The 25605-nt window shown below is 43.1% G+C and overlaps 2 protein-coding genes across 5 annotated transcripts in view; one reads left to right on the plus strand and one right to left on the minus strand.

Annotated features, from left to right (window-relative positions):
* LOC310669944 (craniofacial development protein 2-like) overlaps window positions 1-25605 on the plus strand; it is a gene marked incomplete at its 3' end in the record, with an annotated part of 710849 nt that overhangs the window by 673752 nt on the left and 11492 nt on the right. The window contains exon 2 of the mRNA XM_083424409.1: window positions 12703-14069. Within this exon, the coding sequence (XP_083280535.1) occupies window positions 12886-14069 (1184 nt within the window). The 5' untranslated portion in view covers window positions 12703-12885. The remainder of the gene's footprint in view (window positions 1-12702; window positions 14070-25605) is intronic.
* Window positions 1-25605, minus strand: part of ARHGEF9 (Cdc42 guanine nucleotide exchange factor 9) — a 279379-nt gene that overhangs the window by 245740 nt on the left and 8034 nt on the right. For 2 of the 4 annotated variants that reach the window (XM_083423401.1, XM_083423398.1), the window contains exon 1: window positions 2980-3691. The exons of the other annotated variants lie outside the window; for them this stretch is intronic. The gene's annotated coding sequence lies outside the window, so the exon portion shown is untranslated. Of the gene's footprint in view, window positions 1-2979; window positions 3692-25605 lie in introns of those variants that run through there. 4 annotated transcript variants of the gene reach the window in all.

A 25605-nucleotide genomic window follows, 5' to 3' on the forward strand; every position in this document is an offset into this window, starting at 1 on the left:
CTATTATGTGATGTATTATTACGTGACTGTAAAAGGTACACCATATTATTAGGTGAAAGTAAGAGGCAGGATTGCTTTCACTTGTTGGTTTCTTGAGCCACATGTATATAAATCTCTATATATTTTAAGTGCTCCAAAGCAGCATATTCCCACTGTATAAAAGTGCAAGGCCTGGTTTGTTATGCTTGGAGTATAGTCAGGTAACCACAAAACCTCAAAGACCATTAGTCACACACCTGCAAATCAAAATACATTAAATATATATTCACTGTGTGTCATCATCTGATCTATAAGGGCTTAGAATACTTGTAGTACTCTAATATATACTTAGTGAGAGCAAGAATCTTCAGCATTTAGATCTGGACCATTTTCACACAGAAAATCAGACATGAAAAAGGTGGAGCCTCTCCCTTATACAGTAATCTGAAAATGTATGAATGTCATCAGTGCAGCACAGAGAGAGGAAGGGGCCTGTTTTTAACTGATAATTACTGACATGGGTATTGCAAACATAGCCTTCAGTCACCCTAAGAGTCTGGCCATTTGCAAAACTGACATTCCATTGGAGCGTGACTCGAGTTTCTGCCTCTTCATCATTTAAGCTCAAATCTTACGCATTCCTGAGTAAACATGCATATGATTGTTCCCAAAAACCATTGCCCCTTGATTCCATAAATTAATCCTCAGTGACCCCCACCCTACAAAAAACATTATTTATAATAGCGATTTGCACATCCCACAAAGGAAGATAACAACAGAATAACATTCAAAAAGGGAACAATTAATTGCACATTTATTCAAAATCAAGTTTCTGGATACATTTCATCTGCCATCCCTGTGTAGAAGGCTTTACATGCACATAGATGTAAGTGAGGGAGAAACAAAAGGCAGATAAGTAAATGAACTACCCGCTGACTTTGTCAGACCAGTTGTGTTCCTAGACCTGCATTCTGTTTCTCACAGTGGCAAGCCAGATGCTGCTGGGAAGCCCACAAGCTTAAAGGATGAAGGAAAAAGACAGTCCTCTTCTACCATTAGCCCAGCAACAACTGTTATTGAGAGGTAGACTGCCTCTCAACAGAATGGCTCCATTTAGGCATTATGGTTAACAGCCAGTGATAAAAATCACCTGCTGCACAAATTTGTAAAAACCCTTAAAGACCTCTCAGCCTAAAGCAGGGGATAGCCAACATGGCATCCTCTAGTTTTTTTCTGGACTATAGTTCTCATCATTGCTTACCACTGAACATGCTGGATGGAGTTGATGGGAGCATCCCCAGTCTGTAGTCATTGCCACCAATTGCAGCAGAAAATTTCATAAGTCAATAATGGAATGCAGGAAGGAGTACTGGGAGTAGTGGTGCATGCCCTGTACTAGCTGTCAGTTGATTTTCAAAGTTGGGGGCTAATTAATAAAAATTAACACAAACTGAAAAAATGAACTCACAATGAACTTGTCCACTTTGGATGTGCCACAAGGCAATGCATTGATTATGAAGCAAAACAGACACTCACTTTTAAAGATCAGTGCTAGCTGTTTTGGCATGTTAGAAAAATTCCCAAGCCCTTATTATGTCAATACTTTTATTAGGCCAAGCAAAATGTCACCAAACCTTTGACTTCCACAGAACCCTTCATCAGGAGTGGATATTTAAAAAGCTGGGATGGGTGAGAGAAAGAGAAAAGGATGTTGATGTTAAATCAAGCCATCTAGGTCTGCATCTGATAAGTTTTCAGATGGTGGGAGGGAGGAGCTAGCAGATATTCAAATAAGGTGCTTCCAGGTGCTTTTTAAAAAGAGAGAGCCAAAACTGCATACACACATTCCATCTGCAGCAGCTGCCCTTCTGTCCATCTGCCCTTAAATTGGGGGGGGGGGGTGAGAGGTTCCCAGCGAGATAACACCAGAACTTTAAGAATGTTTGCTAAAAAGTAAACAGGACTCACCAGCCAGTGTGTTTATAGGAGTTCAGTCTTCATAGCAAGTTTACTCAGAAGCACATCCCACTTATGGTCAATAGGACTTACTCAAAATTTATGGCACACAACGCCCAAAGTTAGGGATGAATTGATCTCATTAGGTCTACCTCCTAATCATATGAAGGTTGGCTCAGAAGTCAATCCCACTGAGTTAAATGCTTGTGCTACCCCAGGTGTATGTAGGAGCTTGCAACTTGATCCTATACATGTTTCTTGGATCCAATAGGGCTGACAATAGCATAGAAGATGGGTGGGCTGGGCTGGGGGGGGAGGTATCGGTCCTCCACCAGGACTTGATCTAAGGTGGTCACAACAACAGCAGTACCATTACCATATAAAGAAGAAGAAATAGGTACTTAAATGCATATTATTGTTGTTGTTGTTTTTAAGGTGGGCCATGCTGTGCCTGAAAAAAATTGAGATTACTGAAAGTCTAATGAAGTTTAATAAGTCTGGCCTCTGCAGCCTACACAACCTCCCGGTCCTATACATGCTCAGGAGTCAGTTCCACTGCACCGATGGGTCTTTCACATAAATCACTCAGTGGATCCGGGGCTTAAGCCTGCATGAGTTCTGTGGGGCTGTCACCCCAGGGATCTTCAGCCAGAGAACTCTTTCCCCAGCCCTTATGAAATAAGCCCGTTGGGTTATATAGATATATAAACGGTATTTGATCTATTGAAGCTTAGGGGCGCGGGGGGGGGGGAGAGAAAGAGAGAGAGAAAAAATTAACTGTTCTTTTCAAAGTCTAGAGGTAACCCACCCCTTCAGACGACCAAGAGAAAGCGAACCCCTCCCGCTCCCGCCGCGGCTCCAGTGGCGCCACCAGGTCAGGACTTAAGGGCAGACGTTCACGGCCCCCGACTCTGCAGGGGCCAAAAAGAACTGGTCTGCCTCGCAGCATTTCGCATGATGGGAAGCAATGCGCGTTGCCCCTCGCACCATACGTCCACGAAGTCTGGAGCTCGCAACGACTCGAAGTTCCCCGTGCGGTTTTACCTTGGCAAGTTTTGCGCGGCTCCTCCGCACGCGGTTCTGGCTCGGCCTGCCGAGGCTGGTGTCAAGGAAGGCGCCAGCTGGTTCCTCATTCCAGAGAAGCAGGCTCTAGCGGCGTCCCCGCAGCGGCCGTCTGGTTTCGCCGCCGCCTCGTAGCGGAGGGAATTTCCTCCGTTCCCCAAGCGCGGCTGTTCTCTCCCCGCCGCTCCAAAAAGGAATCCGAATGCAGAGGGCAGCTTCCGCAACCCGAACACTAACACAGACAGCTACACACCCTTCTTCCTTCTCCTAGCCGAATCTACTTTTCACTGCTTTGCAAAACGTGCTTTAACTTTTTTTTAAAAAAAAGTACTATTATTTTTCTCCACCTCCTTTTCCCTGTCACGCGTTTTTCCCCAGGCCAAACTGACGCGCAATACGCATTGAAGTTGCGGGAGAAACCGGAGAGCGAAAGAGGCTGCTCTGGGCTTGCGGGGACACGTCGAACAAGAAGCGTGGAGCAATTGCCGCTGCCGCCGCTATCCTCAAAGATTCACACGAGTCGGGAGGGAGGGGGGCACATGCGTGTGAATTTGAGAACGCGGGAAGCCTTAATCTGTAAGGCTGGTTCCTCAGAAGCAGCCCGTTGTCCCGGGGCTCCCGTCGGAAAGCAACGCAGTCTGGCCTCACAGCTGCTACTCGCTGGCTGTTGAGAAACTTCCCACCCCTTCTTCCTGCCCCTGGGATCGCTTGACAGGCTTCTTTTAAGGTTGTTTCTTAAAAAAAAAAAAAAAGGACTACACTTATGACTTCTAGGAGCTCAAGGTGGCGCTCTCCATTTTATCTTCATAACAACATGTTAGGCTGTTTTGCCTGAGGGACAATGCGTGGCCCAGTGTTACCAGTAAGCTTCATGGTTGAGTGGAGATTTGAACCCCAGTCTCCCAGACCCTGGTCCACACAATTTCCTTCCACCTTATTCAACTTTCTGGAAATAAGCAGGGGGAGAGGAGTGAGGTAAGCAGGTGGGTGGGGACCTTTCTGGCATCAGACACCTTGAGGGCAATCCTATAAACATCTGCCATGTCTGCTCAGAAACCATTCCTGTCCAATCCCTGATGTGCATTAACTTTAAAGTACCATAAGCCCTCTGAAACCTTTTTTTTTTTTTTTTGTAAATAAATTTTTACTGGTTTTACAATTTCAAATTCAACAATTATTTTTCATCAAATAAAAAGAGAAATACAAAATATCCAACATGGAATATAAGAACTAAAATAAAAATTTAAAAACATGTTTTCGGAGGTTCTCTATAACCTCCTGACTTCCTTCCATTTCCTTTCCTGGTTCATTAAATATATTACATACCATCAGTTTTTTAATGTTTCAGTCCAAATTTCCTTCCATAAACTTTATCTTATTTTAATTGCTTGCAAGTGTTTAATCAAAGCCTGCCAATGTTTCTACTTGTTTGCAATATTTTTGTACATATGCAATAAATGCCTCCCATTCTTTTTAAGATTTCTCAATGTCATTGTCTCGGAGCTTTTCTGTAAGTTTTGCCATTTCTGCATAGTCCATCATTTTCAATTGCCATGCTACTATTGTTGGTATCTTCCTTCCACCCCTCTTAATGCTTAACAGGGTTAGGGGAAAAGTTGTTGGACTACAACACCCATCATCCCTGACCATTGAATATGGGGGCTGGGGACTGGTGGGAGTTGGAGTCCAGCAAAATAAAGAGCACCAAAGGTTATCTTCCCCTGATGTATAGAAACATAGGAAGCTGACTTGTACTGAATCAGAGTCCTTGGCCTGTCTGACTCCAGAACTGTCAACACAGCCTGAAAGCAGTTCTTCAGGGGTTTCATTCCCAGCCCTACCTGGAGATGCTGGGGAATGAACCTGGGACCATCTGCCTGCAAGGCAGATGCACTGCCACTGAACTATGAACCTCTACCCATGATTTGGACCACTCTTGATAGAGTGAAAATGCAAGAAAGAGTATTGTAGCAGAATAAAGAATAAAAAAATGTATTATGACACAAGCTTTTGTAGATGACAAATATGTGGCATGCAGGCATCTTTTGGAATTCCCTGCCTATTTATATATCAGTGTACTCTTTTTAGCACCTTCTAAAAATATACGTAGAATGTTAACATTTAAGCTGCTAAAATTAAAATTTTTAATTATTTTGATTGCATTTTGTGCATGTTTTATATTTGTTTTAAACTCTTTTGGTAATTGTTTTTAACTCTTTTGGTAAACTTCTTTGAGGAATATTTTTACAATCAAGTGGTATATAAGTTTTAAGAAAACAAATAAATCATTTAAGTATGTCTCCCTGTCCCCCCAAGTCTATCATTCCTGCTAATAAGTCCAGATAATCAAAACAAAACTTTTAAAAATGAGCCATGGGGCACTGGACTCATATGCTGATTTCACAGCATATGAAAGCTGATAGCTGTCAGAGAAAGTTAGAAAGTGGTTGCTTCCATCCTCAAAAGTTATTTCTTTCTTATTCTCCCATTTATATACCACCTTTTCCTCCAAGGAGCTGAAGGTTTTCCTTCATATTGTTTTCCTCCTCTCCATTTTATCATCACCACAACCCACTTAGGTAGGTTAGGTTGAGAGAATATGACTGGCCCAAGGTCACCCAGTGTGCTTCATGACTGAGTGGGAATTCAAACCATGGTCCCCCAGGTCCTATTTTAAAATTCTGACCATTACACTACACTTTCTGTATGCTGTCTTTCAGAGGCATTGCTAGCTGGTGGCTGAAAAGAGAGGAATCCCAGGCCTACAGGGCACAAACTTGCATATGCTGATTGGTTTAAAAAAAACTTTCTGCAAACATTGGGATTCTCTTGAGCCTGCTAATACCTCCTCCTTCTGTGTGAGTGGCACTGTTTTTGCTATATAAGGATTCACACTTGGAGTATGCTTGTGATACACAGGAACATCTGACAAAACCTACCATCCTCTAGACATTATTGACTCCAGCTTCCATCAACCCCAGCTTGACTAATGATCAGAGATAATGGGATCTGAAGCCCAACAGCACCAAGATGGTACAAGTTCCAAGTCCCTGCTGTGCAGAGTAGCGTCACCCTTCTTCCCCATATTTTGCATATTACATGGGTGCAATCTAAAACACACCTCATGGGTGTCAATGGAATAATTAAGTACAAGCTCACCAGTCTCTGAATTTAGCAGGAATCGGATGTGCTCAAGTTTAAATAGATTGTGCAAGTGAATAAAAGTCTTACTCAAGAGCTGCCAAGGTTGCTATGTTTCTTTTTTCCTCTTAGAGGGCAGAGGCTCATGCTTTTGTATGGCAAAAATCCACAAATGAAGCTCCACCCCACGCCCCGTCACTGCTGCCATGATTTAAAACACTGAGCTTCTGCCTATAACCAAAGTGGCAGTACCCCATACCGGTCTCATAAACACCTACCTACCTCAGTGTGCCCTTAGGAAGGATGGACAGACAAAAGAAAGTACTTCTTCACACAGCGCCTAGTTAAACTATGGAATTCACTTCTGTGGGAGGCAGTGATGGCCACCAAATTGGATGACATTAAAAGTGGATTTGACAAATTCATTGAGGATATAGCGCTTACTGTCTGCTTCCACTGTCAGAGGTAGTATGCTTCTGCATACCAGTTGCTGGAAAACTACAGAAAGGGAGAGTGCTGTTGTGCTCAAATCCTGCTTATGGGCTTCCCATGGGCCTCTGTTTGCCCACTGTGGGTACAAGATGCTGTTGGCCTGATCCAGCAAGGCTCTTCTTACAGAAGAAATGGAGATGTCGCATTTGGTAAGGGAGGTGCACTTAGTCTGGGCATGTCCACACAGGAGATACCTACTCTTCCAGTCTGGTGCTGCATTGAAGCCCTTAGCCAGAAATGCTGGGGTGGTGCTTATTATATATAATCTGTTCATTTTAGCTGTAATGAACTTGGTCCTTTGGCTTAATGAATAGGAAGCTTGAGGGAGGCACATACACCACCAAACAGGAGAGGTTTCCCCAACCTTGTGCCTTCCAGATGTTTTGAACTACAATAGCCACAGCTGGCAGGGCAGTGCTAGCTAGGGCTAATTGAAGTCCAAAACATCTGGTCACCAGTTCGGGGAAGGCTGATGTAGAACATTATCTATCATCTATCTATCTATATCTATCTATCTATCTATCTATCTATTCATCTATTCATCTATTCATCTATCTATCTATCTATCTATCTATCTATCTATCATCTATCTATCTATCTATCTATCTCTATCTCTATCTCTATCTCTATCTCTCTATCTATCATCTATCTATCTATCTATCTATCTATCAATCTATCTATCTATCAATCTATCTATCTATCATCTATCTCCATCCATTAGGGCTATGCATGCTCCTCAGTCCAATTTCTAGAGCTGAAATTGATTTGGGGCAGGGGGGATTTCCACTGCCTCCTCCCAGACCCTTGTTTGATCAATATCTCCTTCCCCCTCTCACTGCCACACTGCAGCCAGCAGGACTGGACCCTCTGTTCACCAGCTGGTGACTGCAAATCTCTGTAGGCAGCAGGATTGAGCCACTGGCTCACAACCTAGTGAGCGGAGTATGCAATCCTACTGTGGATTGCTTTGCCAATGCATCTCCTGTGGAATGACCTGATCTGACCTGAGGCTATCTGAACCATACTGAGCCAGTGCCCTGTTCTGCCTGAACTATCTACTATCTGCCTGAACTATCTGTTATCTACTATCCACTCCACTAGCCATGCACAACTGCACATGCATGCACAGGGCCAGATTAAGATCTTTAGAGGCCCAAAACACTTTAAAGATTTTGGTGCCCCAGATATATCTAATTCAAAATATAAACAATCATAAACTATAAAATGAAATTTCAATTTTTGAAATGAAACAAAACCTATAGTAAGATGGACAGTAATGTTTATATTTGTATATTTCCACTTTACTTATATTTGAAAAAAATTCTCCTACATTTTCTAATTGCAAAGTCTTTGATCAGATCCTCAAAAAACCAATCTTCTGTAACAGATCAGCTTCTATGCTCAGTAGAGATAAGGCATCCAGCCTGCCTTGTTGCATAGTTGTTCTGTTGGAATTTTAAATATACTTCATCTGAGAAAATGAATGCTCAGCTGAGCAATTTATGACCACTAATGTTAAAAATCCAGCAATGGTAAATTTCTGTGGTGCCCCACTCCCCCATTCCTTTGATGCCCTAAACTTGTGCTTATTTTGCTTAAAGGTTAATCCAGCCCTGTGTGTGCAGAAAGGGATGTATGCGGTCCAGTCCTTACTCTGAAGTAAGTCCCACTGTGACATTAATAATGTCATTAGGAATCATGTAGGTTTGCTTTTAAAAAATAGATACCACAAGCAAGATTATAAGTCGAAGGTTTCCATTCCCAGCCACAATTTCCACGAAGTTCACACACATAGCAATTAGCACTAGGAAGAACACCTTTCATTTACACCAATGGGAGTTTTCTCCTAATGCTAATTGCCTGGCTGCATGGTGCAGGGAGACCACAGCTGAGAAAAGAAGCTTAAATCTCTCTTTCCTGTGCTGCAGTTTCCCATGCATGCCTATTATTTAACATAAAACGTAATAGTTAAATGCTGCAAGTGGTGAGGCCTGTTGTTTTATAGGATAATGTGCATAGGATTGCAGCTTCCAGCTCACTCCTATGTCCTACCATGTTTAGATTCTACATCCCTGAAGAATCTGTTATCTAATCCAAAGCCATACCAACATCCCTTTCTCACACACAGACATACACATGTCTCATTTTGGGGGCTCATTTGTCAGTTCAGTTTTGGTATGTTGCCAAAGTCTGCTGACATAATTTCAGGAGCATGGATGTGGGAGTGATCAACAGCCCAGTGCAGGAGAGGGGCGGCAAAACTGCTGCCGCTGCCTCCCCTCCACTCTGCCCACAGGCCAGACTTGACCTGACAGTGGAGCTGTGGCTGGGCATGCTTTGACATCTCCCTTGCACGCCAAAGGCAGGTTCCAATGAGTAAGCATGGGGGGGGGGCACTTGGTCGTACCCCCTCTCAAAAATGTACCCAGGGCCATGGCCTCCCTAGCCCCCCAGGCTATGCCCCTGATTACCATTCCCTCCTCCTGGCACTAGGAATGGGAGGAAATAGGAACATTCTACTGATTTAGATAATAATGTCCCTATTTTCTGAGGAATGGTGGAGGGTAAGCAGATCAGTTTGACTCAGCTCACATTTAATGGTGAATGTGCCCAATCCATAGTTTCTGAAATAATACATGAACTGACATACAACCGCCCTTTGAAATTTTGCAATGCAGTTCTCTAGCCAAGTAATATGTATAGTAGTAGTAGTAGTAGTAGTAGTAGTAACAACAACAACAACAACAACAAATTATTTATACCCCACTGGGTCTCCTCCGCCGCTCTGGGCGGCTTCCAACAAAGATTAAAAATACATTAAAATGTCACACATTAAAAACTTCCCTAAACAGGGCTGCCTTCAGGTGTCTTCTAAAAGTCCGATAGTTCTTTATTTCTTTGATATCTGATGGGAGGGCGTTCCACAGGGCAGGCGCCACTACCGAGAAGGCCCTCTGCCTGGTTCCCTGTAACTTTGCTTCTCGCAATGAGGGAACCGCCAGAAGGCCCTCGGCGCTGTACCTCAGTGTCTGGGTAGAACAAAGGGGGTGGAGACGCTCCTTCAGATATACTGGACCACTACTTCTCAGTAGTGGCACCCACCCCGTGGAACGTCCTCCCACCAGATGTCAAAGAGAAAAACAACTACCAGACTTTTAGAAGACATCTGAAGGCAGCCCTATTTAGGGAAGCTTTTAATATTTGATGGATTGCTGTATTTTAATATTTTGTTGGAAGCCACCCAGAGTGGCTGGGGAAGCCCGGCCAGATGGGCGGGGTATAAATAATAAATTATTATATATTATTATTATTATTATATCTCTCTTAAACAGTATTTTGATTGGCATTAATTAGCCTGCAATATTCTGCTGATCTCCATGCCATTAAAAAGCATCAGAAGCATATGCTGGTAGATTAAACATCTGGTAAAGAGACAGAATAGGTCCCCTGCCCACCCCAGGGGGTGCTGTTGACAATCTCAGCTTCTGATTTAGGGGCTCCACCATCTCAACCTTTAAGAGCAGTTTTATCTGCACACATTTATGTGTTACAATGCTGTTACAAACCTGATGAGTTTTGCAAATTAGGACAGCATCTGCAAGAAGTGCAGTTCTCTTTGGTAGTTGCCTGGTAGTTATCTGCCTCATGGTCAGTTAAATTTAAATGAACATGCAGATTTTATGAAACCTCAACATAAGTAACTTTCTGAGAAGTAAAATATCATTTACAATTTTAAACACAAAGGCTATCATAAAAAAGGGGGCAGAAAAGGCTTCTTTGAATGTTTTATGCTTCTTTTTTCAATCCACAGCTTTTATTAGACCCAGGCTGATCATCAGATTTTCATTCCCTTTAAATTTGTTTTCAAATTAGCCAGGGCGTGTGTGTGTGTGTGTGTGTGTGTGTGTATTCTACAGTGTAATAGTAGTAGATTTATACTGGGCCATCCACACATCATTCCACTTTAATTGTTGTTCTGCTATAGCATTTTTCTCAAAAGTGAGGTGGGGTGAGTGAGAAGAAACGCCAGAACATTTGTGGCATGAAAGTTTCAGCAGATCCTGAGGCATGCACCTACTAGAAACAAAACAGTAAGTACAGTGGTACCTCAGGTTAAGAACTTAATTCATTCCGGAGGTCCATTCTTAACCTGAAACGGCTCTTAACCTGAAGCACCACTTTAGCTAATGGGGCCTCCCACTGCCGCCGCGCTACCGCCAAGCGATTTCTGTTCTCATCCTGAAGCAAAGTTCTTAACCCGAGGTACTATTTCTGGGTTACCTGAAGCGTCTGTAACCAGAAGCGTCTGTAACCCGAGGTACCACTGTACACTTCAAAATGTTTACAGGTGCAAACCTGTAAACTACTGGTGATGATAGATATGCTCTGCCTCCACTGTCAGAGGAAGCAATGCTTCTGAATACCAGTTGCTGAAAACCACAGGAGAGGAGGGTGATCTTGTGTTTGGGTCTTGCTTGCAGATTTCTCACAATTAGCATCTGGCTGACCACTGAGTACAGGATGCAGGACTAAATAGGCCACTGGGCCGATCCAGCTGCAGGGCTCTTTTTATGTTCTTTTATAAGTTCTTTAAGCAGGACTGCCCCAATACCACTGTGGGCGCAAATAATAATGGATGAACAATTAAAAGAACACCTGGAAGAGCTGAAAGACATGAAATAAACAAGCCCCAGCATGAGGCAAAGGAACTAAATGGCAACAGCAGCCTGAGCTATCATCAGTACTGATTCCTATCCTCTCCAACCTTTTTTAAAAAAAACAAAAAACAAACAAACAAAAAGCCTGAGCATGGGGTGAAATAAGCTCCTGCCACTAGGTGGTGGCAGTAGCAGCTTGAGCATGTGGGAACCTCACCTGCCAGTGGCGTAGTGTGGGGGGTGTAGGGGGGGCCGGCCGCACCGGGTGCAACATCTGGGGGTTAGGGTTAAGGGGCGCAAATCCACGGGTTAGGGGGCGCAAATTACTTGCCTTGCCCCGGGTGCTGACAACCCACGCTACGCCACTGTCACCTGCCACTCCTTCTTTGGGGGGTGGGCCTCTGCCCTTCCCCCACAGATTTTTGGAGGGACAGACTCTTCTCCCTGAGAGAGATCTTGCCATGAACTTGCATAGGGGAAAGGCAAAGATCTATTTCAAAAGCATACTTCTGTCCCCTCCCTAAACCATTGTGGCAGTAATTCACATTTATAAAAGCTAAAGCAGAATGCAAAGTTTCCTTCCCTTGCAAGCCATGGGTATTTCGCTTGCTTTTGTTTCTCGGAAGAAATGGCCACTGCATTTTGGACCAAATGAAGTGTCCAATTCATATTCGATGGCAGTTCCACATATAGCATATTAGCTCCTTCTCCATTCCACCCAGGGGTGCCAACTTGAATAAAATTTTGGGGGACCCAGGTAAGCCCTGCCCTGCATAATCGATAACATTACACAGTACATGCACACGATTTGAATGGCAAAGCCCATTAACTGGGGGGACCCCTTAAATATTTTAGGGGTGGTTGTGAATGGACCTTGGCCCCTAAGGAGTTGGTTTCTATGACTTCATCTCTTTATGCCTTCCAGATATTGCTGGACTACACTCCATTATACGCTGGCTAAGGCTGATTGGAATTAGGATCCAGCAATGTCTGAAGGACACAACAGTGGCCTACCAGTCTCTAGGCTCAACTGCTATCAACATTCTGTAACTTTATAGGTTGTTGTTATGTAGTCATGTAGTTTGGGACATATTTTTTGAGAGAGAGAGAGAGAGAGATGAAGACCCCCTTGTACGTAAAATCCACTATATTAGCTTCCCCAACCTGTTGACCTCCAAATGCTGCTGGACTTCAACTCCCATAACCCCTGATGATTGGCCATGGTGGCTGGAGTTGATGGGACCTGGAGTCCAACAATATCTGGATAGCCATATATTGGGGAAGGTCACAGTGTATTATTTTTCAGTGGCCCTGTCCACACTGAAGAATGAGGGCTGAGGAAGGAGCTTTATAGGTCAAATGGGAGCCTATTGGATGCTCATGTCACCTGATTATTACTGGGTGGTAGTTGCAGTGTTCCCCTTCATGGATCACTGCCTTGCCGTGGCGAAGGGGCTTGAAGAACTCAGAGAAGCTATGAACTATGCCGAGCAGGGCACCCAAGATGAACAGGTCATAGTGGAGAGTTTTGACCAAACGTGATCCACCTGGAGCAGGAACCGGCAAGCCACTCCAGTATCCCTGCCAAGAAAACTCCATGGACAAAGACAACAGGCATATAAAAGATATGACGCTGGAAGATGAGCCCCTCAGGTCGGAAGGCGTCCAACATGCTACTGGGGAAGAGTGGAAGACAAGTACAAGTAGATCCAGAGCTGATGAAGCGGCTGGGCCAAAGCCGAAAGGACGCTCAGTTGCGGATATGCATGGAAGCGAAAGGAAAGTCCAATGCTGTAAAGAAAAATATTGCATAGGAACCTGGAATGTAAGAACCATGAACCTTGGTAAGTTGGATGTGGTCAAAAATGAGATGGCAAGAATAAATATTGACATCCTGGGCATCCGTGAACTAAAATGGATGGGAATGGGCGAATTCAGTTCGGATGACCATCATATCTACTACTGTGGGCAAGAAACCCACAAAAGAAATGGAGTGGCCCTCATAGTCAACAAAAGAGTGGCGAAAGCTGTACTGGGATGCAATCTCAAAAATGATAGAATGATCTCGATACGAATCCAAGGCAGACCTTTTAACATAAGAATCCAAGTTTATGCACCAACTACTGGTGCTGAAGAAACTGAAATTGACCAATTCTATGAAGACTTACAACACCTTATAGAAGTGACACCAAAGAAGGATGTTCTTTTCATTATAGGGGATTGGAATGCTAAAGTAGGGAATCAAGAGATAAAAGGAACAACTGGCAAATTTGGTCTTGGAATTCAAAACGAAGCAGGGCAAAGGCTAATAGAGTTCTGTCAAGAGAACAAGCTGGTCATCACAAACACTCTTTTCCAACAACACAAGAGACGACTCTACACATGGACATCACCAGATGGGCAGCATCGAAATCAGACTGATTATATTCTCTGCAGCCAAAGATGGAGAAGCTCTATACAGTCAGCAAAAACAAGACCTGGAGCTGACTGTGGCTCAGATCATCAGCTTCTTATAGCAAAATTCAAGCTTAAACAGAAGAAAGTAGGAAAAACCACTGGGCCGGTAAGATACAATCTAAACCAAATGCCTTATGAATACACACTGGAAGTGAGGAACAGGTTTAAGGATTTAGATTTGCTGGACAGAGTGCCTGAAGAACTATGGATGGAGGCTCGAAACATTATACAGGAGGCAGCAACGAAAACCATCCCAATGAAAAGGAAATGCAAGAAAGCAAAGTGGCTGTCCAATGAGGCCTTACAAATAGCGGGGGAGAGAAGGCAAGCAAAATGCGAGGGAGATAGAGAAAGATACAGGAAATTGAATGCAGAATTCCAAAAAATAGCAAGGAGAGACAAGAAGGCCTTCCTAAATGAGCAATGCAAAGAAATAGAGGAAAACAACAGAATGGGAAGAACCAGAGATCTGTTCAAGAAAATTGGAGATATGAAAGGAACATTTCGTTCAAAGATTACCATAATATTGGACAAAAGTGGTAAGGACCTAACAGAAGCAGAAGACATCAAGAAGAGGTGGCAAGAATACACAGAGGAATTATACCAAAAAGATATGGATGTCTCGTACACCCCATGTAGTGTGGTTGCTGACCTTGAGCCAGACATCCTGGAGAGTGAAGTCAAATGGGCCTTAGAAAGCATTGCAAATAACAAGGCCAGTGGAAGTGATGGTATTCCAGCTGAACTATTTAAAATTTTAAAAGATGATGCTGTTAAGGTGCTACACTCAATATGCCAGCAAGTTTGGAAAACTCAGCAGTGGCCAGAGGATTGGAGAAGGTCAGTCTACATCCCAATCCCAAAGAAGGGCAGTGCTAAAGAATGCTCCAACTACCGCACAATTGCACTCATTTCACACGCTAACAAGGTTATGCTTAAAATTCTTCAAGGAAGGCTCAAGCAGTATGTGGACAGAGAACTCCCAGAAGTGCAAGCTGGATTTAGAAGAGGCAGAGGAACCAGAGACCAAATTGCAAACATGCGCTGGATTATGGAGAAAGCTAGAGAGTTCCAGGAAGACATCTACTTCTGCTTCACTGACTATGCAAAAGCCTTTGACTGTGTCGACCACAGCAAACTATGGCAAGTTCTTAAAGAAATGGGAGTGCCTGATCACCTCATCTGTCTCCTGAGAAATCTCTATGTGGGACAAGAAGCTACAGTTAGAACTGGATATGGAACAACTGATTGGTTCAAAATTGGGAAAGGAGTACGACAAGGCTGTATTTTGTCTCCCTGCTTATTTAACTTATATGCAGAATTCATCATGCGAAAGGCTGGGCTGGATGAATCGCTAGCCGGAATTAAGATTGCTGGAAGAAATATCAACAACCTCAGATATGCAGATGACACAACCTTGATGGCAGAAAGTGAGGAGGAATTAAAAAACCTTTTATTGAGGGTGAAAGAGGAGAGTGCAAAATATGGTCTGAAGCTCAACATCAAAAAAACGATGATCATGGCCATTGGTCCCATCACCTCCTGGCAAATAGAAGGGGAGGAAATGGAGGCAGTGAGAGATTTTACTTTTTTGGGCTCCATGATCACTGCAGACGGTGACAGCAGCCACGAAATTAAAAGACGCCTGCTTCTTGGGAGGAAAGCAATGACAAACCTAGACAGCATTTTAAAAAGTAGAGACATCACCTTGCCAACAAAGGTCCGTATAGTAAAAGCTATGGTTTTCCCAGTAGTGATGTATGGAAGTGAGAGCTGGACCATAAAGAAGGCTGATCGCTGAAGAATTGACGCTTTTGAATTATGGTGCTGGAGGAGACTCTTGAGAGTCCCATGGACTGCAAGAAGATCAAACGCATCCATTCTTAAGGAAATCAGCCCTGAGTGCTCACTGGAAGGACAGATCGTGAAGCTGAGGCTCCAATACTTTGGCCACCTCATGAGAAGAGAAGACTCCCTGGAAAAGACCCTGATGTTGGGAAAGATGGAGGGCACAAGGAGAAGGGGACAACAGAGGATGAGATGGTTAGACAGTGTTCTCGAACCTACAAACATGAACCTGACCAAACTGCGGGTGGCAGTGGAAGACAGGAGTGCCTGGCGTGCTCTGGTCCATGGGGTCACGAAGAGTCGGACACGACTGAACGACTAAACAACAACAACAACAGTTGCAGTGTTCTCTACACCTAGCACAGGGGAGATCGGCTGATAGGTGTGGTAAACCTGTCAACGACTGTTAATGACTGCAGTTGGTCTTACAGGAAAAAGCAAGGGGTGAGATGGCTAAAAATATCTTTATCATGTATAATGAGATAAGAATTCAATGTCTCTATTCAGACCAGGTCTCTCCATGGTTTTAAGTTTGGTAATAAGTTGCAACTTATTACCAAACTTAAAACCATGGAGAGACCTAGTTTGAATAGAGACATTCAGACATTGACAGGTTTACCACGCCAGTCACCCATTCCCACCACCCTTCTGAGTAATACCCCTTCCCACCCTCTCACTATATATAAGGGTCTGGTGACTTCTGTTTCAGTGTATCTGATTAAGTGTGCATGCACATGAAAGCTCATACCAATAAGAAACTTAATTGGTCTCTAAGGTGCTACTGGAAGGATTTTTTTTATTTTGTTTTGACTATGGCAGATCAACACAGCTACCTACCTGTAACTAAAGCAGGAACTAAGTTCAACTAACTCCGCCAAGATCCAACCCTGTATTAATAACAGGTTAGGAATACAACTCTTGTTGTTTTTAGAGTCCATGGAAAATGATGATATGAGGAGGGTGTTCCCATATGGTGCATCACCTATACAAAGACTCATGGGGAAGAGCCATGACTCAGTGGCAGAGGACCTGTTTTGCATGCAGAAAGTTTCAGTTTCAGTCCTCAGCATCTGCATCTAGAGCAAGGAAAGTTCCTTGTCTGAAATCCCAGAGAGCCATTACCAGTCATTTAAGACCAGCGGTTCTCAAAGTGGGTGGTACCACTTCCTGGGGGCAGTGAGATTACCTAAGGAGAGGCACTAAGAGGTAAGGAGTGGCAGGGGTGACTGAAGGTGTAAATGACTACCAGACTTTGAAAAGCTGGTATCACTGGATCAAGTTCATCAATTTTGTTGAATTAAACTAAATATTTTTAACTGGATTTTGAATAAAACTACAATTAATTGTTACTATTTTTAATGTTATTGTCTTAGTGAGTTGTGCAAACATATATTTAGAACAATACTTTTTATCAAGTAGGGGACACTGAGGATGAATTTATGGCACCAAGAACACAATGCCCCCCAAAAGCTTGGGAACTACTGGCTTAGACAACACCAAGCAAAATGTACCAGTGATCTGACTAAGTAAGGCAGTTTCCTGAACATTACATTAACTACACCATCCATCACTGAGTATCCTTTTCTATTGTTCAGTTTCAGTTCCAGATTTTGTGTGAAGGTGGGAGAGGTTTGGGCAAGATCCACTGACTCTCTGTACCACAACACCGCTCCCTTCGAGAGCACAACACATGTGGAAGATACTGCTTCTTCTCCTTACCATTGCCAGTGCTTGCAACTAAGAAATGTATATTTTCTTGTCATGATGAATTAAATATTGAACTGTGTGAATTTTGGTTGGGTTTGTATAGGTACAGTAATACAATGCTGACCATCATTCAAGGAAATCATTGGTATATGAGGGATTGATTGTCTCTACAATCAGAGTCAAAATCCTACCCACAACTACCACTTCCAAGACATGTCAAACCATTATTTGATGCAGCAGTGGGAAACCAGTGGCCGTCCAGATATCATTGGATTCCAATTCCCATCAGCCACAGCCAGCATGGCAAGTAAGGGAACTGTAGCTCAGCAACAACTGAATTGTTACAGATTTACCACCATTGATTTAATGGTGCCTCCTCTTACAGTTTGATACGAGCTGTGTTTTAGCAGGTATATATAACAATGTTACTAGGTTTGCCTCATTCCTGATATATTTACTATGGCTGTGCACAGCTTCTCCCCTCCCAGCTGCCCTGCCCTAGGTAACACCAGGACCACATGCTCCTCATCAGATTCAGTCTCAATTAGTTTGGGGGTGGGGCTAATGTTTAATTAGGGTTTTAAAACTAAGGAGGGGAGAGTGAGGAGATATTACATCTTCTTTACCCCCACCAAGCAGATTTAGGGAGGGTGCACAGAGAGGGGGGAGTTCTGTTGCACAAGTACAAATCCTTGTATTTATAGAACATGTTAGTTAATACAACTCTTAATTATTATTTCTATTATTATTTAAATCAGTGCATTGGAGGTAACCTGGGTTTAAGCCACCTCACCAGCATGTGTGATTTGAGCCTTCTTCATTCTACACCAGAGAATTTTGCTGTATCTCAGAGATGGGGGAGATGTTAGGTTTGGTTAGAATATCAGTACGAACCTACCTATTTTGCACTTTCTGAAACAAAATGTGAATCAAAATTTACACTTCTCCACCCAAATAATGCTACTTCATATATTAAATAAACTAATATTGTATGTAAATGCATTGCATTATGGGAAAGTGTTTGCAAAAATGTCTGTATCAGGGAAATTGTATGCAAAAATGTGCATATGATGAGAAAAATGAACTAAAATGCTGTTGAATTTTCATTAGGACTTTCAGAATAAATAAATCATAAGCTGATGCAGGAATGTAGAGACCTGAATTTAAGACTGAAAAAATGTGGAACAAACAGAAACAAAAACAGACAGATTCATTTATCCCTAATCTTAAACTGGTTTCACCCCCACACCTATTTCAAACCCATCAATAAATATCATTTCACAGCTCCTGCAAGCTGCTTATTTCATTGCATTTCCTCTTGACAAGTTGCCTCCCCACTTTGTCAAAAGCAGAACTTGGTAATGCATCAGAGTAATCCAAACATCCTTTTTAAAGCCTCTATCAGGGCCTGCCTGACTTTGGTTCCTGAGAATTTGTATAGCTCACTTCCCACTGGTTTTTATATATATATATATTGCCACTCAGGGTGTTCATTCACTCTTGACATTCTCCTCTTCTATCAGATATGCCTTCTCCTGTCACCTTTTTGCTTTTCAAATCATTACAGGCCTCCACATACAGCCACTATTTTGCCACCTTTTCCCTGCTATGTCTGTCACGGCGGCACGTACATTATTTTAGTCATGTTTCTACCAACAAGCACCCGCCCACTTAAATGGATTAGTCTTCACGTGCATCTCAACCCACCTTCACACAGCTTTTGGGAAGGACCATACATGACAGAAAGAACACTGAGTCATCCTCCTGGAGACCTTTAGCCAATCAGGAGAGAGTGAGGATGGTAAAGAGAGAGTTTGGCAGTTTAACAACCAAATAGGACCTGGCTTATGATCCCACTCACTGGATCACCACCTTGTCGTGGTGAGTGGTCTTGCACATTCCTATGACTCTTGTGAGCAAAGCCATCGGGAGTCTCATACTCCCAGCAGGGTCACCCAAGGTGGTAAGGTCAAAGGGGAGGAGCTAGACAAAGAACGATCCAAGAAGTCCTCAACAGCAAAACAGGCAGAAGATAACAAGTAGTATGTTACAACAGCTGTGAAGGCAGATGAAGGCTGCATCAGATTAGAATCTACCAGTCATCAATATACTCATGCCATCAGAATAGAGTCTTACTGCGAAGACTGTGCGTTGGTCAGCGTGCGCTGCTCTACACACACAAAACAAATTCACTCACAGGTGTCTTCCAAAAACCCATTCCAAACCCAAAAAAATCCCATGGTGATCAGCAATCCCATGGTCATGAACCAGCACATGGGCAGTGGATACAGATTCATTCGCTCTGACTCAAGGAATGAGGCAGTTGAGCAGCTCGGCAGCTGTATCCATGACTGAGCAGCCCTATTTAGGATCCACTCTGCTCACCCCAAAAAGGGAGAGGGGCTAGAAAAGGTTCCCTAAATATAGTCTGCCTTTTTCCCCCCTGACTGGGTCACCATCCAGCAGTCGTAAAAGACAAGTGAACTTTAGAACATGGATTATACGGACTTCGTTGGATAACACAGATTGCTATCAAAAACGATCTTGTTAAGCTCTTGTCAGGCGTCCCTACTGGCATTAATGAGCAACTTTCAACCCTTCAAATAAAACTTGCCAAAAACCAACAGGCTACTATTCTAAGAGCTTGGTGTATGATAAAATTATCCTCCTGAGTGATTTTAATGCAAGAGTTGGGCGAGATTTCGATCTGTGGCCTGGGACTATTGGGAAAGAAGAAATTGGCAACAGCAACCAAAATGGATTCTTACTTTTGACTATATGTGCAGTGCATAATCTTGTTGTTACCAACACATTCTTTCAACAACAAAAATAAATTTAAATCATCATGGAGGCACCCTTAGTCCAACCACTGGCACCTCTTAGACTATGTAATTTTCCAAGCTGAAGACTGCCATGATGTGCTCCTTACCAGAACTATGATGAGTGCCGATGACTGCTGGACAGATCACTGATTAATACACTTCACAATGGCTATCAAGATTATACCTCAACACAAGCGTCAAGGAAATCAAGGCACAAAATGAACACCCAAGCCCTTCAAGATCCCATTAAGCGGGATTGTTTCCAAATGACTCTTAAGGACCATCTGCTTTCAGAGTTCCCTGATAACATCAAGGAACACTGGACCAAGCTAAAAACATCCATTATTGCAGCCTGTGAACAAACTATTGGATATCAAACCAAGAAACACCAGGACTTGTTTGATGAGAATGACAGTGAGATTGAACACATTATTGACAGGAAACAGAAGACCTTTCAGATCTGGCAAAGAGAAAGAAAATGTGCTACTAAGGGGGGGGAAACTATACCAATGCTAAGGCTAAGGTTCAAAGAAGAACCAGAGAACTAAAAAAACACCTGGTGGACACTAGCTGGACACTCATGATGCACAGAGTTACTTAAAGCCACAAAGACAATCTTGTTGTTTGTTGTTTAGTCGTTTAGTCGTGTCCGACTCTTCGTGACCCCATGGACCAGAGCACGCCAGGCATTTCTGTCTTCCACTACCTCCCGCAGTTTGGTCAAACTCATGCTGGTAGCTTCGAGAACACCATCCAACCATCTTGTCCTCTGTCGTCCCCTTCTCCTTGTGCCCTCCATCTTTCCCAACATCAGGGTCTTTTCCAGGGAGTCTTCTCTTCTCATGAGGTGGCCAAAGTATTGGAGCCTCAGCTTCACGATCTGTCCTTCCAGTGAGCACTCAGGGCTGATTTCCTTAAGAATGGATAGGTTTGATCTCCTTGCAGACCATGGGACTCTCAAGAGTCTCCTCCAACACCATGATTCAAAAGCATCACTTCTTCAGCGATCAGCCTTCTTTATGTTCCAGCCCTTACTTCCATACATCACTACTGGAAAAACCATAGCTTTTACTATACGGACCTTTGTTGGCAAGGTGATGTCTCTACTTTTTAAAATGCTGTCTAGGTTTGTCATTGCTTTCCTCCCAAGAAGCAGGCATCTTTTAATTTCGTGGCTGCTGTCACCATCTGCAGTGACCATAGAGCCGAAGAAAGTAAAATCTCTCACTGCCTCCATTTCTTCCCCTTCTATTTGCTAGGAGGTGATGGGACCAGTGGCCATGATCTTCGTTTTTTTGATGTTGAGCTTCAGACCATATTTTGCACTCTCCTCTTTCACCCTCAATAAAAGGTTTTTTAATTCCTCCTCACTTTCTGCCATCAAGGTTATGTCATCTGCATATCTGAGGTTGTTAACATTTCTTCCGGCAATCTTAATTCCGGCTAGCGATTCATCTAGCCCAGCCTTTTGCATGATGAATTCTGCATATAAGTTAAATAAGCAGGGAGACAATATACAGCCTTGTCGTACTCCTTTCCCAATTTTGAACCAATCAGTTGTGCCATATCTAGTTCTAACTGTAGCTTCTTATCCCACATAGAGATTTCTCAGGAGACAGATGAGGTGATCAGGCACTCCCATTTCTTTAAGAACTTGCCATAATTTGCTGTGGTCGACACAGTCAAAGACTTTTGCATAGTCAATGAAGCAGAAGTAGATGTCTTTCTGGAACTCTCTAGAGCATGTTTGCAATTTGGTCTCTGGTTCCTCTGCCTCTTCTAAATCCTGCTTGCACTTCTGGGAGTTCTTGGTCCACATACTGCTTGAGCCTTCCTTGTAGAATTTTAAGCATAACCTTGCTAGCGCGTGAAATGAGTGCAATTGTGAAGTAGTTGGAGCATTCAAAGACAATCTATGGGCCAATAAATAATGGCATGTGACCCCTACGCTCAACAGACAGTACCACACTTCTAAAAGATAATGAAGCTATTGCTCTGCACTGGAAAGAACATTACCAGCATCTCCTTAATGGCAACTCCCCTGTAGCTGCTGATGTCCTCTCACAAATTCCACATAAACAAATTAGAGATGAGCTTGCAGTATCTCCAAATCTGGGAGAGTTGTGTACAGCTATTAACCAAATGAAGAATAATAAAGCCAGCTGACCTGATGGGATATCTGCTGAAGTCTTCAAAGTGGGTGGAATTGAACTTAACAACAACCTCACAAGCTCATCAGAAGATGACCTCCAAACCATCCTAAATATCTTTGCAGAAGCTTACAAAAACTTGGTCTATCATTCAACATCCAAAAAACCAAAGTGCTGCACCAACAAGCATAAAACAATTGCTCTGCAGTGCCACAAATCCAACTAAATGGTATAATGTTGGAAAGTGTTGATCACTTCTCCTATCTGGCAGTTATTTTTCCACAAGGGCTGACATTGATGCAGAAATCCAGCATCGCCTGAGCTCTGCACATGCAGCTTTCTCCCAAATGAAGTGCAGAGTGTTTGAGGACCGGGACATTCGCAAAATGCTTTTTTAGAAAGCTACTGTACTACCAACCTTACTGTATTCTTGTGAAACATGGACACTTATAAATGCCATATCCAACTCCTTGTAAGATTCCATCAACAATGTCTCCGGAAAAAATTACACATCACTTAGGAAGTTAGGTAAGCTAATGCCAGTGGACTGGGAGAAGCAAAGTTCACCAGTGTCAAAGCAATGATTCTTCAACATCAACTTCATTGGACTGGTTATGTTGTTCTGATGCCTGATTATCATCTTCCAAAGCAACTACTCTATTCCGAACTTAAAAATGGAAAGTGTAATGCTGGTGGTCAACAAAAGAATTTTAAAGACTCTCGCAAGGTAAATCTAAAAAAAATGTAGTACAAACACCATCAACTGGCTTGCAAGTGCTCCAATTGGAGAACAGCCTTTACCAAAGGTGTCATGGAATCTGAAGACACTCGAACTCAGGACGAAAGGGAGAAACGTGCTAAGAGGAAGGCACGTTTGGCAAACCCTCACCATGATCAACTCCCACTCAGAAACCTATATCTCCACTGTGGAAGGACATGTAGATCCAGAATTGGTCTCCACAGTCACGGACTCACTGTTAAAACCGTGTTCATGAAAGACAATATTACTCTGCTATGACTGATCGCCAAAGAAGAAGAAGTAGCTGGGTGTGCTTAGAGGTTTGTCAAGCAGGATAAACCTGTTTAATTGCCTACAGCCTTAGGATACGGAAAAGGACATGGAAATGGGTTAGTGGTGTTTTACAGGCAGAGTTAAAATGAGCAGCCATTCTAGGAAGGCATATTTTTAACAAAAAAAAGTTCTGTTGTGGAGAATAACAAATAAAGTTCTTAGAAGTAAAATTATTTTTCAAACCTGAAACAGCATTTCTGACAGATGTTCTGTTACTTTAATAGTGAAATTGTCAAGATTTATCCCTCATGGACTGTTGGTTAATAAAAATGTGCTTTGTGTTTCCAGCATGTCTCAGCTTTAATTTGTACTTGGTTGAGGGAATAAGGTATCATGGGAACCCCAATATCAAGAATCCTTGCTGCAGTTTTACATTATGCGCAGCCACATATAGAGAATCCCTGAATTCTAAGTTGTTTAGACAGGTAATAAGGTTAAATCACTCCAGACTTAGTCATGTTGCCCTGCTCCCATCTTCAGCAAAATTGTTTGTCATATTATAGCCTAGTGGTACAGCATATCCCTTATACACAGAAGGTTCCAGGTTGAATGCCTGGCATTCCCAGGTTAGAAGACTCTCAGGGTGATGGGAAATCCTTTCACACAAGGCCAGGGTCAGATTCACTGTGAAACTAATTCCAAAGGTGTCCCAGAAGCTATTTTAGTTCACATTACTTTAAAATTTTGGTCTAATAGACCTAACTTAAGTGGCCTCCCAGCCAACCAGGGACTTAATGGGTCAAATGGCCAGTGTTGAAACGCCCATGCCTGTCTGTATGCACTGCAAGGCTTCAATAGTAGGATCTGGAACTGCATTTCTGCTTACTAGCATGTAGCATCAGATTAGATTAAACTGCAGCAGCATGGTGGGCACATCTAATGGAAAAGACTCCCGCTATGGTCAGACAAGCTCTGCAGAGGCCTGTTGAATTTACACCCCACTCCTCATCAGATCCTGCCATAGGATTGCCCCCATAATATGTGATCTGTTGTAAGAAAGAAAGAAAAACCAGCAGCCAGGTTGAAGTAGAAACTGAAGTGCCACTCCATCAGAAGACAGCCCCTTCACCTCTCTTTCCTGTTCACACTTTTAACCTGCTGAAGAACCAATGGTGTATCACATGACCTATTGTCCCAAATTGGCTCAAGCCTGTGTGTTTTGATAGCTATTTTATGGGCACCCAGCAATACATTTGTGTCCTAGGAGGGCAGCTAGAATTGAAGCCCCTGTTAGTTTTAAAAGGCAAGATTCTGGTATTTATTTTCTTTCTTTTTTAAAACCAAGCAAATGGAATTAGTTGAGGGTGCAACCCAAGCCAGTGCCCTCCAGACAATTTAGGATACAACCCCCATCAGCCCCAGTCAACTCAACTGTAGTCTGCTCATGGCTAGGGAAGGCTGGTGTAACCTGTGGGTGAAATGAGTCAGGACAGGAGTGACTCTCTTTGTTATCAGTAGATTGAGTCACCATGATCTAGTTCTCACTGGGATCATCACTCTGTCCTGGGCTGCACCACTTGAGACTGCAGGTGAGACTGCAGGGTCGGGGGCAGGACTCACATGACTGCATCCTTGTCTATACCACTACCACCCCAAACACCTGTGCAAGTAGGGCAGAGATAAGGCTGAATTAGAGCATTATGTGCAATGCAGGGAATATCTGTATTCTTCATGGGGCATCATTAAACTCCATGAGCCCTCACTCTAGTGGTTCAGCTTTCCACACAGGCTTTCCGCTACAGTGAGAGAACTGGGCTTTTGTCAGATTAGACGTCATCTGTTTATGAACCTTCAAGCAGGAAGCCACAGTAAGAGCTGTTCTTGGCAAGGAAAACATCGGCTCCTTCTTCCCTTAGGGAGTGTGAAGGAATTGTGAGTCAGAAGCAGTGTGTGTGTGTGTGTGTGTGTGTACACACGCACGCACACGCACGCACACACACACACATATTCCTGCGAAGTTCCTCTCTGGCACGCCCTCTGCTCTTTAAGTTCCCTTTCCTTCCGTGAAAAGTTATCATAAGGGAGCAGAATAAAAATAGTCATGACACAATGCAATCACAGAGACTGCTCTTCCAACCCTATTTCCCTCATTTTTATTTTTTTTAAAGCTTTGCCTCCTAGTTAATTCGAAAAGGAAATATTGTCTGGCTGCCAACTAACCAGTCGAGGGCAAGTGGAAGAGGAGGGGACAGTGCTAGGCATTTTTAAAAAATAACTAAATTCAGAGAAAAAAGAAGCAACTTGATGTGTTTGTTTTAATA

The sequence above is a fragment of the Podarcis tiliguerta genome (genome assembly GCF_965153285.1).
Source record: "Podarcis tiliguerta genome assembly, chromosome: Z".
NCBI classification, from domain to species: domain Eukaryota; kingdom Metazoa; phylum Chordata; class Lepidosauria; order Squamata; family Lacertidae; genus Podarcis; species Podarcis tiliguerta.